Source organism: Rhopilema esculentum, chromosome 14, assembly GCF_057945365.1.
Source record: "Rhopilema esculentum isolate cy_ngs chromosome 14, ASM5794536v1, whole genome shotgun sequence".
NCBI lineage: Eukaryota > Metazoa > Cnidaria > Scyphozoa > Rhizostomeae > Rhizostomatidae > Rhopilema > Rhopilema esculentum.
In genome coordinates, this window is record NC_142828.1 from 1,512,864 (window position 1) to 1,527,523 (window position 14,660).

At 36.0% G+C, this 14,660-nt stretch overlaps 2 protein-coding genes across 3 annotated transcripts; one reads left to right on the top strand and one right to left on the bottom strand.

The window, feature by feature from the left end:
• Window positions 1-10: 10 nt before the first annotated feature.
• On the top strand, window positions 11-11,980 carry LOC135695911 (uncharacterized). 2 transcript variants are annotated; one of them, XM_089112445.1, is made up of 7 exons: window positions 11-597; window positions 1,402-1,546; window positions 2,809-4,545; window positions 4,935-5,147; window positions 7,779-7,962; window positions 10,184-10,470; window positions 10,929-11,980. In XM_089112445.1, exons 1-7 carry the CDS (start codon window positions 299-301, stop codon window positions 11,124-11,126), a joined length of 3,063 nt encoding a protein of 1,020 aa, XP_088968571.1. In that variant the 5' UTR covers window positions 11-298; the 3' UTR covers window positions 11,127-11,980. The 2 variants fall into 2 exon arrangements, with proteins under 2 accessions (XP_088968571.1, XP_088968572.1); XM_089112446.1 differs by having other exon boundaries at window positions 456-597; window positions 1,406-1,546.
• On the bottom strand, window positions 11,102-14,659 carry LOC148958508 (uncharacterized). Its single transcript, XM_089112449.1, has 2 exons — window positions 14,486-14,659; window positions 11,102-12,658 (listed from the first exon to the last, which is right to left on the bottom strand). The coding sequence occupies exon 2, from the start codon at window positions 12,629-12,631 to the stop codon at window positions 11,783-11,785; it is 849 nt and encodes a 282-aa protein (XP_088968575.1). The 5' UTR covers window positions 12,632-12,658; window positions 14,486-14,659; the 3' UTR covers window positions 11,102-11,782.
• Between the last annotated feature and the right edge of the window lies 1 nt (window position 14,660).

Below are 14,660 nucleotides of genomic sequence, written 5' to 3' on the forward strand. Positions count from 1 at the left end.
GCTGTTGTTGATGCACCATTTTATGGAAGTGGTTTGTTGCCTTCCTAAAGAAGTGTTGTCAACATTAACATAAACTGCCAGAGAGCAAGACAGGTATACATTTCTGAATAAGCAGCCAACTGTTAAACATTAATTCTAACGATGAAGTTTTATTCACGGCGTGCTGTTGAAAACAGGAGAGCTGTGCCTGCCGTTAGCAGAAGAATGGATAAATTCTTGCTGACCTGAATTGCATTTATGTCAGAGCGCGCCCATTTGAGAATGTGAACAAGCCAGATGTACAGGGAATGTAAAGAAGATGCAAGTTTCCTCGTTAGAATACATTGCAAGTTTAACTATTAAAAGGTTCCTTGTTGATAAAAAGAAATTGCCTGAAGATGATAGTGATTGTCGTGTTATTTGGAATCAGATACACTCTATGCCAAATTTCCATGTGCACCTGGAGAGAATTCTAGAAATTTTGGTGGAAAGACAGCCAAAGTTAGTAACAGACAGCATTCTCAAGCTACTTCTCTCTGGTAAATTTCACTTCAAGCGTTTGATCCTCAAAGGATGCAGTAGTTTGACACTTGAAGGATTTTCTTCAGCCATACAAAAGTAAGCATGTAACTTCCTTGATCCTTATCAGAAATGAAATAGAAACAAGATGAAGTTTCCTAGGAGAGAAAAAAGCCTCTTGTTCAAATCATTTAATCAAAGCCATTCTATAGAGGCCCTTAAAAATTAGCACACACTGAAGAGTCTTTAAGTTTATGAAATCAAATCTATTGCCATATATCAGGTAATCCAAAACTGATTAATATGGGAAACCAATATTGATGGTATATTTATGATTAATGAGACTTCATCAAATAGGTCATTCTATGTTTTTAATGTTTATATTTCTGCTTTAACTTTTGTTAAAATTTAGCTATAGAGGTTTACTGACTTTGTTGTGTGCCTAGAATGTTTTGCCTGCACACATCTGTGCCCTTTTGCATACTGGCCAAGCAAAACCATTGATAATGACATTTAACATTGTTAACTCTAAAAATAGCTAAGAATGTATTGTTTCAGGCTGGCTTTTCTCAAATTTTAAAGAGTAAACATGTCCATGCAAGAAACAAAGTTTCCAGTCTGGGGGTTGTAGATACTTGGAAGGAAAAACTCTTTTACTATTGTTTGTGTGGAAAATGCATCAGTGCTGAACTATCCAAATTAAAAAATAGTTCAAGTATCAGAATTCAAAATGATTTTCCTGCCCTTTTACATTATCCTGCAATATAACAAATGTGGACATAAAGCCTCCTTTAGCTTAGAACAGGATGCTTTGAGAGCCAGTGGGTTCTTTTCAGAAAACAAGGAACTTTCATTGAATACAATATGATGTTTTTATCCAGGAATAAAATATCTTTGTTTCAGCCAGCCTCATATTAAACACCTTGATATCTCAAGCTGTGAAAATCTTGCTGATGCATCCTTGGGAAATGTTTTGGCTTTGCATCTTCAACATCTGGAGTCGCTTTCATTTGAGTCATGTGACAACCTATGTGATGATATTGTCAAGGTAAGTTCAATTTGCAAAACTTTTCTGAGGAAAATTGGTTTAAGGTACTACCGAACATCAGTCAACAACCTATTGAATTGGTAACAGCATGTCTATTGTATATTCTAACCAATGGAAAAATTGGAAACTTTAATTGCTTTTGGAATGTATCAGGACATACAGGCCTGGCCATTTGAAGAGAGCTATTGCTCTTGCTCTGTTTTTGTATTTGTTGCTACCTAACATCTGAAGGTAGTTTTTAAGGACACTGAGAAGCTATGCTTATCGAGCAGTGTCCTGGTCCTTCCTCTCGATGTGACCACACTTTGTGATTCCTATGCCTGGAATTACAGAGAGCTGGCGACTCTCCTCACTCTGGGTGAAAGTTTGGTCATACCAGGGACTCAAACTACGGACCCTTGGGTCTGTAGTCAGCACCTTTAACAACTGAGCCATCCTCGCCTCTAACAACTGAGCTCACCTCCAGGCTCTCCTCACATACTAGAGGGGAGCTACATATTGCTCTCCTAAAGTGCTCTAAAAAAGAAATTAGCTCTCCTTGAAATCAATTTTTCCTTTGTTTCCATTCTTATTAATCTATAAATAGCTCACCTGGAAGTTACTAGGAGAGCTGTTACTAGAAAGTTCTGTTTCCCTGCTAAGAGTCTTATGGCCAGGCCTGGACATAGTGCCTTTCATGTTGTGGTTTCCTGAAACAGCACCTTCTCCTTTGTAATTAAACTTTTACCCAGGATAGGAACTTAACATCAAACAGGTCTTTTAAACTCAGTTTCATTAATTCACCCTCTCATTTCATTTTGCTTTGTAGCCACAAGTCAAATGAAAGTAGGTGTTCAACTTCATGCGAGAAGTTTCCATAAAACTGGTGTATATATTTTTTACACCTTTGAGTGCCTATAATGAACATGGAGGTGCATCCTGGGAGCAACTAAGATTAATTAAGTATCAAAAGATCCTTCTAGTATTTTCTTTGTGGTTTCCCTGAGTGCTTTAAAGGTTATCCATGGGGGCAAATCAATGTGTTAATTCAAGTAATCATAGTACAAATTATTAACATAAATGGAGAACAAGACTGTCTTTTTGGATATGTCTTATCCTTTGAAATTTTCCCCTGTCTACCGGTTTGCTTTTATTCTCACAAAATGCTTCAAGTGGAAATTTTCATTTTTTTATAAACATTTCACAACAATGTTAAATCCTTGAATTTTGATTGATTAATTAATGTTATCCATTCTAGAAGCTAATGTTGTTGCTTGTTGCAGGTCATTATCTCAAAATGTGCCCACATAAAATATCTGAGCTTGGCATGCAGCCCCTGTTTGACAGACGAAATGTTTAATTTTGAAAGCTTTGTCCAGAGTTGCAAAGATGGAGAGAGAATACTTAGCTCTTTATCAAGAATAGATTTGTCTGGGTGTCAAGGAATTTCAAGTAAATCTGTGAGAAATCTTTTCTCTTTGTGTGGATCAACATTGGAAAGTGTGGATATTTCTTGGACCAAAGTTGATTGTACAGCTTTGGTTTACTTGTCTGGATTTAGTTTGTCATCTGCTGTTTTCATAGCAACACACGCGGATGAGAAAAATCTGCCATGCTCTGTAGCTGAATTAGAAGCTTCGCAAGAATTTGAGTTCCAAATGATAAAAGAGATGAACAAAAGTGATTCTATTAATTCTAACTCACAAAGATTATCAGATATGTATTTGGTACCAACAGAGAAGGATAACAATAGTGCCAGTGGAGGTGACCTAGCCCAGAAGACAGAATCCTCTGTTGCTGAAATTGTAACAAAGGAAAATGGCACATTTTCTTCTTTTTGTGAAAGCAAAAATCCAAGAACAGATCATTTCGAGCAAGAAAATCATTCATATGTATTAAAAGATGGGTTTTTAAAGCAATGTATCTTTTCCTATTCATCTCAAGATAACCACTATGCTGACACAACATCATCTGCCTGCAAATGCCAATTGCCTCAGCCTCACAAAAATGGATATCAAGGAAAACTTGCTAACACATATCACTGCTCTATTTGCAATTTAGAAGGAAGAAATGGGCTTCGACGGGCCCACTCATTTAGTTGTATTTCAGAAGATATTCAGAAAACAGAAAATAAGACAGCCTCCACTTTGTTTTCTAATCGAGAACATTATTATGATAAATATAGAAAACATGTAGGAATATTGGCTTCCACCAATAATTCAACATTTAATAGTAAAACTAAAACTGTGGCTGCAAAGCCTAGATGGAGTGATACAGAAACCTACCACCACAGCTGTAGAATAAACAATTTCGTTTCAGAGGCTTTAGGTGCTTCAAACACATATACCACATGGAATGATTTGTCAAATGATTACGAGAAAACAGATTCAAAGATAGTTAAAGAAAGCTCAATTGGTATCGAAGGTGAAGTCAGTTCAAATTTTAAGGATTTTCTTGGAAATGGTCCCAAAGAATATACTGTTGTTCATGGCACCCAAAAAAGCAAATTACCAGACTTGTCAGAGGTTGCTTTTCTGTGTCCAAACAAGGTTGTCCCTTTTGTTTATCCTGATGTTGCTAATAATTTTGGAAATAGTGCCAAGTCATTTACTTCATCGGAATCTTTTTACAAAAATAACCAAGATAGGATAAAAACTCTGAGTAAATCAATGCAAATTTCAGCACATGATCTCAACTTAGATGCAACAAGAGTCACGCAAAAATCTGTTATTTCTTCTGAACAAAAGTATGGAAGTGAAATTGACAAATCTGAGATTGAGGCTAAATTGTCAGCAGCAGTTGAGTTTTATAAACCAAGACAGATGCTTGTAAGCCATATAACAGAACTTGATATATCACAGATCTCCTTTTATGATTCAGATGTTGGCAAGGACTGCATCAAAATGTTTGTTCATTCTAATCATTTATTGACCTCATTGTGCATTTCATGGACAGGACTTACTGACGCGATTTTGGAAGAAATTGCCAGAAATGAACCAAGGCTGATTAAACTTGGTCTGGTAGGTAGCTTCTTTGCCTTTTAGTGTATGAAGCTTGCTTAATGAGGACTTCAGTGCAAATGCCAAAAATTTTCTTTATTCAGCTACAATAACATTTCATCATAATAATTGATCATTGTGAACCATTATTGCCATCAATAATCTTGATCACCATTCGCCCACATCATATTTTCACCATTTTGCCTGTTTTCCACATACTATCACACATATGAAAGTGTCTTCTTATCCGTCACTTCCTCTTGACAAAATTCTTCATTAACTTTTTTTTGTACGATATGCCTTACTTTTGTACAGGACTTTTGTACATAAAAATTTGTCCCCATTCAATGACAGCCTTCAACTGCCAAAATTGTTGCATTACTTTACTGAGAGCTGTTTTTCCTTTAAAGCCAGAGTGTGAATGCTTGTCAAATTCGGGTATTATTGCTGTTGGACTGTACTGTAAAAATCTACAAATCTTGGATCTCCAGGGAGTTCCATTCATAAGTGACAGAGGACTTCTTGATGTTCTTTCATCAGGGCTACTCGATGAGCTGACATTAGCAGAATGTGCAATTACAGATACAACATTAAGAAATATTGCCAATTATTGCAGCCTGACGGTATGTTCCTATTTAATTTCATGTTCTGTATTAATATTATAGCAATCTGAATTACAGCCTTATGCAGTGGTGGCTCTTGCTAATGGGCATCTGGGGCAATGCCCCCTCAAAAAGATTCAAAGGAAATCTATGATATTCATATTTAATTTTGAAGATAGTCTTACTGTGGTTAATTATATAAGTTTGTATCTCTGCTAGAAAAAGCTCCTTGCTATCCCGTCTCGTCCTTAGCCTCGCTTCTGGCCCGCTAGTGCCTTGAGCGATGATGTCATTTTACGGGAAATTTTTTTTGCCCCTAGCCGACATGCGCACAAGCTAATTTTCGACCTCGAGCATTGAGAAACGCGGCCTGTGATTGGCTTATTTGGAGGAATTCGGGGCAAGAAAAATTTTGCCCATAAAATGACATCATCGCTAAACAACAACCACATCTATATATGCTTTTTCTTCTGCGCTCCATGACGATCAACATCGAACTATGAATACAGTGAAAAATTTGCAAACTCGACCTTTCTATCGATTATCGCAATACTGATGGTCTGCCCTCCCAACTGTAAAAGTCACGAGCCGCCACTGGCCTTATGTAATAGCAGAAAAGCTAATTTGAAAAGATATAAGGGATTGATTTCTCTGGCTGAGTGATTCGTTTTGAATGTTGAATCTTTTAAAGATTTCCACACAGCTAACTAGAAGGAGTTTGTGTGTGTTTAATATGAACATTTATTATTTTAAATCTCAAATATTATTATTTTACATTATTTTTGTTGCTTTTTATTGCTTTATCAAAGTTTAGCCTTTTAAACAACAATATAATGTCTTGAAATGCCTATTGTTTTGCAGTTCTGCCAGAATAATATGCTAGATTGCGTGTGGACAATAGAATGATATAACAACTATGAATGTAAGATAATTGTACCAGGAATAAAAAGTAGATTTAATGAATAATGACGTTTCGAGCATAGCCCATTATCATTAAGAAATGAAAAGCCGATGATAAACCTCAAAATATTCATTAAATCTATTTTTTATTCCTGGTACAATTTACTCACATTCATAAGTATTATTTCTGTCAAAAAACCTTTCATATCGGGGTTGCAAATTTTTTTGATCTGCCAATTTCAACAGTCCACGTGCAAATAAGTGTTTTACACACAGCTAAAACTACATTTCAATTATTCGTTTGTTTTTACCAAAGCGCAGGAAACTTGCAGTGCTTGCACTTTTTCTCGACAAGTTTTCCAAAATTTCCTTCTATTTGCTTAGATGATATTAAATTTGCTACATGTTTCTACTATTTTGGCATGGTTCATCAAATTTAGAACAGGGACAAAATTGCTCTGATGTGACGGGACAGATCGGTGCTCAATTTACTCACTGTCATACTAAGCCAGTTTTAAACACATTAAATGATTTCACACATTTAGAAATCTTTCAGGATATTTAATTCAAATTAGAAATTGTAAAAGCAGCTTTGTATACAGTTATAACATTGAATTTGCCAAATCAGTTTACTGCTGACAGTTTGCGTAAACCTTGAAGCTCTTCCTATGTAAGTGGCCCGCTTTTTGACTGACAACCCAGTTTCTAATTTCTAAGCCAGAAATTTCTAAACCAATTTCTTAGAAAGTCCTTCTTAGTTCTTTCTGTTTTATAATTCCCGAAAAAAGGAATGAATCCTTCCAAGTGGAAACACTATTAAATTGAGGACTGTGAAGTTCTTCATCATCTCCTCTCTGCATCGAGGCTCGTTAGGCAGAGCACACCTTTTGACCCTCTGATTAAAGATGAAATGCATTCTTTATGGCTATTTCAACTCGCTACTGGCAGTAATCAGTGAAATTTACATATATCTTACCCGTACACACCTCAATCAATCAATTTTTTTCTGAGCGTCTTTTCAACTCGTTCATTGGACAGCAAGCTCTCAACAAGATGGATTCCACTGACCAAACTACATCACTTGAGGAAGACTTCACAATATTAAAATAAGTAAAACTAAAGACTAACAGGAAATTTGTCTCACAGACCCTGTCTGACGACCTTCAATCGACTGTGGTGGAAATAAGGGGAATTGACCACTTCGAATTTGGCCACTACAGTCCTCTTAACTGTAGAACTGGATGCAGGTGTACCCCCTGTACGTCATCCCTCATATCTGGCTGACATAAGTAGTTTTCAGCGAATTCGGCTGAGAGAACTTTTCTCCCTAACTACTGCAATGCAGAATTTGAGCTTTCACAAGATTTTCAGCCAGAACCTGAGCTGCACAACATTTTGTTAAGGACGACTCCTTGGGACCAAACATTTTGACAGCACATGCAAAATCAAAGACAACCTGTCAATCATGTCGAAGACAAAGTATTGAAAAAGCTTTTTAAATGCCCTTACAACTGCCCAGCACAAATTGTGCCCATCAAAAACTCTGATCTTTGGGCACGCTTGCCAAGGTAGAGATATCTTATCATTCTGGCTTTGTTCTTAATTTATTTTTCCTTGTTTTCCAATGGCAGCACAATTTTTTCTTAATTATTTGTCAAGAAGATGCAGTTATTTTTCTATGAAAATGAAGAATTCAATTCTACATATTCTACATTATATATCAGTTTCATGCAGAATATATATTTTGTTTAGATTACACGGCTCGACTTATCCTGGTGTGAAAACATTACAGATGAAAACCTGTGCGATTTGGTTAATTCATGCCCAAAGTTGGAATATCTTAATGTAAGGCAGTGTGAAATATCCACAAAGACCGTAGCAGCTTTGCCTTGCATCAGTGGAAAGTTGACACATCTTGGTCTTTGTAGCATTAAAGGTGAGTTTACTGTTAATTATTTGTCACGTTAATAATGTTAAAAATATGGCTGTTGCTCCCCTTCGAACGAAAATTTGTATCTCAGTCTTTGGAGTGAAGAGCTCTTTTTTCTATTCGGTATGAAAACTTACAATAACAAATTACCTAAAACAGTACGTACGAACTACTAAACTACATTACAAGGACGGAACCCAGGAGGAGCAATATATCATGACTGCCCTCTGGAATATGACATGTATCTAAATATAACTAATAATAAAACTATAACACTACATATTCATATGCTAGATTATAATAATACATACATAGTAAAATACAACATATACATATACGGTAAATACTTAAGCCCGTTTCACAATGGACGCCATTGGAAAATACGTTATAATGGTCAAGGTTTATACCTAATATGTAATTGATTGAGAAGATTGGTATGGAATCAAGGTGGATAGTCATTAACACTATAATAAACCTAGTGTCAAATGCGAAATGGGCAAAAAAAGAAAAAAAAGAAAAATAAGTAGGCATACAAAACTATGTGAAAAGAGACTTGGTGGCAAGGTAACAGTGACCTTATTCGAATCTACCAGTTGTGTGAATGTATTGGAGTGTCAACTCGATTATATTTCTGTTGAGGTCATTTGGGAGGTCTTTATCGCCATATAATATAAGTTGTATCAAAACCTCATTTGAAAGATCGGTATAGCCTAATGATTGTACTAATTCAAAGACTCTAGCGAGAAAAGTGAAGAGCTAGGAATTGAAGTGACGATGAAACTCCAGGGAATGCCAGAAGGATGGAAGACAAGCATGGTAGTGACCTACTTCACTAAAAATAAGTTCCACCAAATTTTTGGGGCACGTAATATAATGTCATTTGTGAATTTTATTGAGCAAGCAGACACGAGAAAGAGTACATTGTTTTATATGGAAAGCGGCAACATTGTTTTATATGGAAAGTAATTTCTTAATTCGAGTTAATGCGCATGGGTAAAGTGCTCATAGCTCTCTAAAAGAGTGGTTTTATTCTACGTGTACATCCATGCAAGGTCGACAATCACAATTTGCAATCTACTATTATGCAAATTATCTCATGGTGCCTTATTATATTCAGCTAAAGACCATTACACCGCAGCTGGGTCAGCATGTTGTACGCGCTTGCCCCTCAAAGTCCATTGGCGGCGCCAGTTAGGGGGCTGGGGGGCTCCAAAGTTTTTTGCAAAAAAGTGTTTGAAGAGAATAAGAAGAATAGAAAAAAATAGAAATAGGAGAAAAGAATTGTGCGAAAATTCCTTCACAGTATTGCCTAATTTGAAAGGAATAAGCCGGGGTATATGATGCCCATAATGTAGCAAATTCCATGTTAAGACTGGAATTAATCAAACGTAAAAAACCATGCCTTGAAAATACAAAATGTTTGCAAAAAGGACCGCAAGTAACATTCTGAAATGTTTTTTACGCTAGTCAAGAAAGCGTGGTTGCAAAAATTCTCTGCTCGCTTTGCTCGGAAGGAAACATCCGCTTTGGATATACCTAAGGCCCTCGACAACCTCTCGCCGGCCTTCAAATGTACCGCTGCTAGCATAACGAGTGCCCCATAAAATTATAGGCATAAAATATCGTGAAGCATTACAGTGTGTTTTCAAAAGTTGGTTTTTTAGTCTAATAATGTTATCAACTGGGGCCCCCTCACTTTGAATTTCTTGGCGCTGCCCCTGAAGCCCGTCTCTTATTCTCCCTATCTTCCTGCTCCTTACCATACTTCTTTTTTCCTCTCTTCCTGCTAGTCTGCTTTGACAGTTTCCCACTGCGTGACAGGTGTATCAGTCTAATTGCTGGGGTTATGTTTTTCCCCTAAGAACAAACACTGACCATCAATAACATAATTGCTCAGGCAAGACAAAGCCTGATGCACTAAAAGGCCAAAATGTTTTTCTGAGAAAGTAATTTAGTTCTTACATTGAAAAGGGCCACTGTCAAAGAATGATATGACCCTTTTTTCTCAGAATGCTCCATGCATTCTTCAAGCAGTTTTTAAAGTCACTTTTCAACTAAATTTTGGATAAGGAAGGAGAAAAAAATGCAATTTAGCAAATTTTGAAAAAGAAGGTTACCTTAGAAAGAATTGCCTAAAATCAGTTGCTTTTTGTGTCAGTTTTTACTGTTCTTTTCTATCCTTTCATATTCTTGTAGATACTTGTATATAAAACCTTTGTAATTCTAGACTTAACTGATTCACAAGCAGTGCCTATGGTTAGGAGTCTGCGGAACTTGACATTTGTTGATCTAAGCTGGAACTGCATGTTAACAGATGATACAATATCAACACTCCTGGGGTCTTGTCCAATGCTCAATGAAGCTGTGCTGGCTGGCCTAAAGCGGATAACTTCAAAGCCATTCTTGCCAATTATCTCAGATCAAACTGAATGGCGCAGCTGCCTTAAGGCGATAAGAAGTCGCATAAGAAGAAGCAACTATGCTGCTAAGAAAGGCGTTTCTGTTTCAGATGAGGTACTTAAAAACTACAATTTTACTATTTTAGACAGTGCTTCAGATTCAAAGATGTTCCTTAATATTTTGCCATAGGACAATAGCTGCTCTAAAATCTAGAAAATTAAAAAAAACAGACAGTGAAACACATTTTAGAATCACATTTTCTTTTTATTTAGGTTATTTTGACATCTGTTTTTATGAATAAAAAACCCTAACCTTTGTTGAAAGAAAGAGTTAATATTTTCACTTGATATAATGGATATATACCAGTTGGCAACTTGTCAACCAAACCAAAAATTCAATCTTCTTTTCCTTTTGGATCCAAACTTGGTATTAGATTTAATTCACCTTATATTTTTTTCCAATGTTTCAAACTGTGACAAATTTTGGGTAATGTTTCTTCTAATTTGTGCCATACTAAAATATTTTAGATAAAATTGTCTAGTTCTAAAAGTATACTTTCTGTTCATTTGCAGGTGTTGGACAATTCATTCTACCTACCATATAGGTCATTGCATTATGCACCAAATTTATGCAAGCTTGGTTTATCATTCAGTGACAAAGTTAATGACACTCACTTGGCTGAGATTGTGTCCGTGTGCAGAGGGTCCCTAGCTGTAGAGGACTACTATGCAATGCCCATTAAACCCATGTGGGATTTTTTAATATCCTAGAACAGATGAGCATATCTAAATCTGTGCTTTCATGAGATTGATTTCATCAGGGAACATACCAAAATAAATATTACAATGGACCCATCAGAACTTTTTCAGATAAAGCTGCCAGCCATTGCAGAAATTCAGGCTTTCATTTGGAGGGGGGCTCAGGCCCACAATTTTCTTATAATAGAACATATTGGATAGGCTTTCTGCATGTTAAATTTTTGTCAATTATCTGACAAAAGCCCAAATTTTCTGATGAGAACACTGATTAGGGGAGGCTGATGCTCCCCATAATTTCCATCACTGATTGTCAGTCCCTCTGAAATGGTATTACCTAGAAAGTAGCTCCATCTGGTACCATTCTGTAAAGCTCTTATGTAGATGGGTGGAGCCTGGAGCCCCTTTTGCAAAATGATTTCACAACACTTCCAGACCAAACCAACAGACCAAACTGTTCCTAAATTTTTGCATAAATACAGCCTGATTTTTATTCCAGATAAATTATTTTAATAAAGTTTCAACATTTAGTAAATTCAATAATGCAAATATTTTAATATGTGCAGAGATAATTACATCATATTCTACATTTTTGGTACCTGATTATTGTAAATAAAATTGCAGATAACTTTTGCACCCATGATGTACAGTCAGTGTAGCAGTTTATGTTATTATTCTACAAAACTGTCCTTCCTTGTAACAGTTTCTGCACTTACATTGCCATCATGGACTTCTGTTAAAGTTTCATAACCTTTGAGAAGTTTGGGCATTGATTTGTTAATACACTCATTTTTCTCTCGAGGAGTTTTCTTTTCTAAACTTATATAAATTTCTTTTTCAGAACTATCACTTTTTGTTAAGTCTTTGGACCCTGAAGAAGTTGAAAATGATTTATCAGCTTCAGCCTGTCCTTTCAGAAGGTCATATGAACCAGAACTGCCAGTAACAACAGGAATTTTCTCTTTTACACTAGCTTTTGCCTTTGGAAGCCAACTACTGAATTTGTCATGAAGATAGGCCCCAAAATCAAGAGGATTTTCTTCCTCTAAATGCCTTCGGCCATGTCTTTGTTGATATTTAGGTGAAGTACAGTCCTCTAAAACCTTGGAAACCTCTCTTGGTGAATGATACCTCTTTACTTTGACACTCTTCATGCCTATGTTTTTCTCTTCCTTCTCTTTCTCTTTTACATTGCTCTCCAAAAACACTGCCCTTTTTCTTGGATCTTGAGGTTTTGACTGAAAGCCATCAGTAAATATTTCTCTTCTTTGCTTTGTACTTTTTAACAATGATTTATTCCCATGCTTGTCAGAGGAATGTTCTGGGCTCATCATCTTCAATACTGACAGATAATCCTCAAGTTTCACTTTCATTTGTTCCCCCTTTTTTGTTCCCTTTTCATTATGCTTTATCGCATCCTTGTTGTGTCCCCAAAGTTCAGAGGCATGAGGTGGATTGACTAATCCTATATAATCTTTTTGTTTCACTTTCCTTCGTTTCTGTTTATTGTCCATTGCCATATTTCTTTTCAACTAATCTCAATTTTCCTGCAAGAAATTATAAGAGAGCCCCAGTGAACAAACAATACATTCTTGTCAATTTGAAGATACTTTGAAAAACACAGGAAATATAAGTAAGCTGACTTAACCACATCTTAGTGAAAAAATGCTTTTGAAAATCAATTCCACAGCGAATCTTTAGGAATACTTTAGGTACTAGTATTTGAACTACAATAGCACTAAGGACATTTTCTGGGCAGCCAGACTGTAAAGTATTTTTCTGCATTGGTAACACCAAAACAATAATTTTGAAATTTGCAGATAATATGTGTTTCCTGCAAAATCATGCACAGAATTTGAAGCAAAGGCTTTCAAAGAGACCTTGTATTCTTTGTTTTTTCTTGTTATCATAAGTCAGAAGTTTAAATGGTGGAATATTCGCGGGAAACATGACCAGATAAACAAATATTGTGTACGGAATCTACGGCAGATTTTTAACAACATTTTGCGATCATCTGGCAATAACATCTATATGACCTTCATGATATACATAAAGTTTATAAACAAAGCACATTGTAATTGGTATTTTATTCTTTCTTGGAGTGTGTCTAAGGTCATCATAACAGTTTGTTTTCATTTGATGTTACCACAAACAGAAAGGTACCTTATAAGATCATTGCTATCACTATCAGGGCGATCGCTCGTGCAAGAGAAATCATGCGAGTGATGGGCAACTCGCGTGGGATATTTTTTACGAAAAGGCCTGCTGAACTTATGCCAATGTGGCAAAATACTTCGTCAAATTATTTTTAAATGTGCTTGGCATGAAAATTTACACAAAATTGGGGAAATTAATCATTTATAATCTTGTTTTGGTTACCATCAAGGTGAAAAATAAACTAAGATTTCAGGGAACAGCAAAAAAGAAGCATGGTATTCAAAATGGTAAGATTACACAATCTATTTAAATAGGTTCTTTTTATGCATTTGACTGTCAATTATTCTGATAATGCCACTGATATTTTGCAAATAAGAATCTTTCTTGTGAACCAGCTCTCAAGCATGCACACTTATGTCATCCTCTTTTTCAGTGTGCAACATACTGTTACTAATTTTATGGTTTCCATAAAGATTGGTAACCTCTTGTGCAATTTCTGTTTGCTGTATTACACTGATCCTATGCATCTACTCCAGTATGCAGAGCATGGTGATGATGCACCAGAGATGCAGACATGATAATGCTGATGGCAGGTTTAAAACTAGATCTATTAATAAGAAACTAAAATAATGTTATTACTGATGCACCTGGCATTCTCAGATGATTCTGCACACCTGCACTTGAGGTGCAGGGGGTGTTGGTGCATCTGAAATCTTGTCAAATTTAGTTATAATCAGCAAACTGGCATCTGCCATATTTTTCATTCAGTATGCAAAAATATTTTTGATTCAAATCTGAAGCTACCCTTTAGAAAATTTGAATTTGGCGTAACAGGTGTAGGTAGGTGGAGCTCAGTGGGCCAAGCCCCCTCTTTTAAATGCCAAAAAGGAGCCCACCTATTGTTTTCAGAGATTTTTTTGTGATGATCCTTTGCTTTTTTAAAGCAACACACACCATATACATCCTTCAGATTAAGGGCAATACCGAATCCCAACTCAATCTCTACTTACAAAAATAACTACAAAGGAATCCTCAACTCAAACCTAAGAAGGTTTTAGTTAATTCATTTAACCATCCATTAACCTTTCCAGTTGATGTTTTTTTTACTAAAACATGATTAGCTTATTTTGTGCTCTAGAATTACGGGAATGAAATGATGCATTTAGATTTATTGAAATTATTTGCAAACAGAGTTGCGTATGAAATGCAATACATACATCAAATGACGCAACCAGCCGCTAACACCATTCACCAATATTCCAAATTTCAGCTATTTTGAAATTGTAGATTGATACATTGCAAATACAAGCATACGATAGAAATCAACTTCAGTCTAGACGTTCTTGGTCTTTGTTGATCCCTTCATTGACTCCAGCAACAGCAACCACTTTT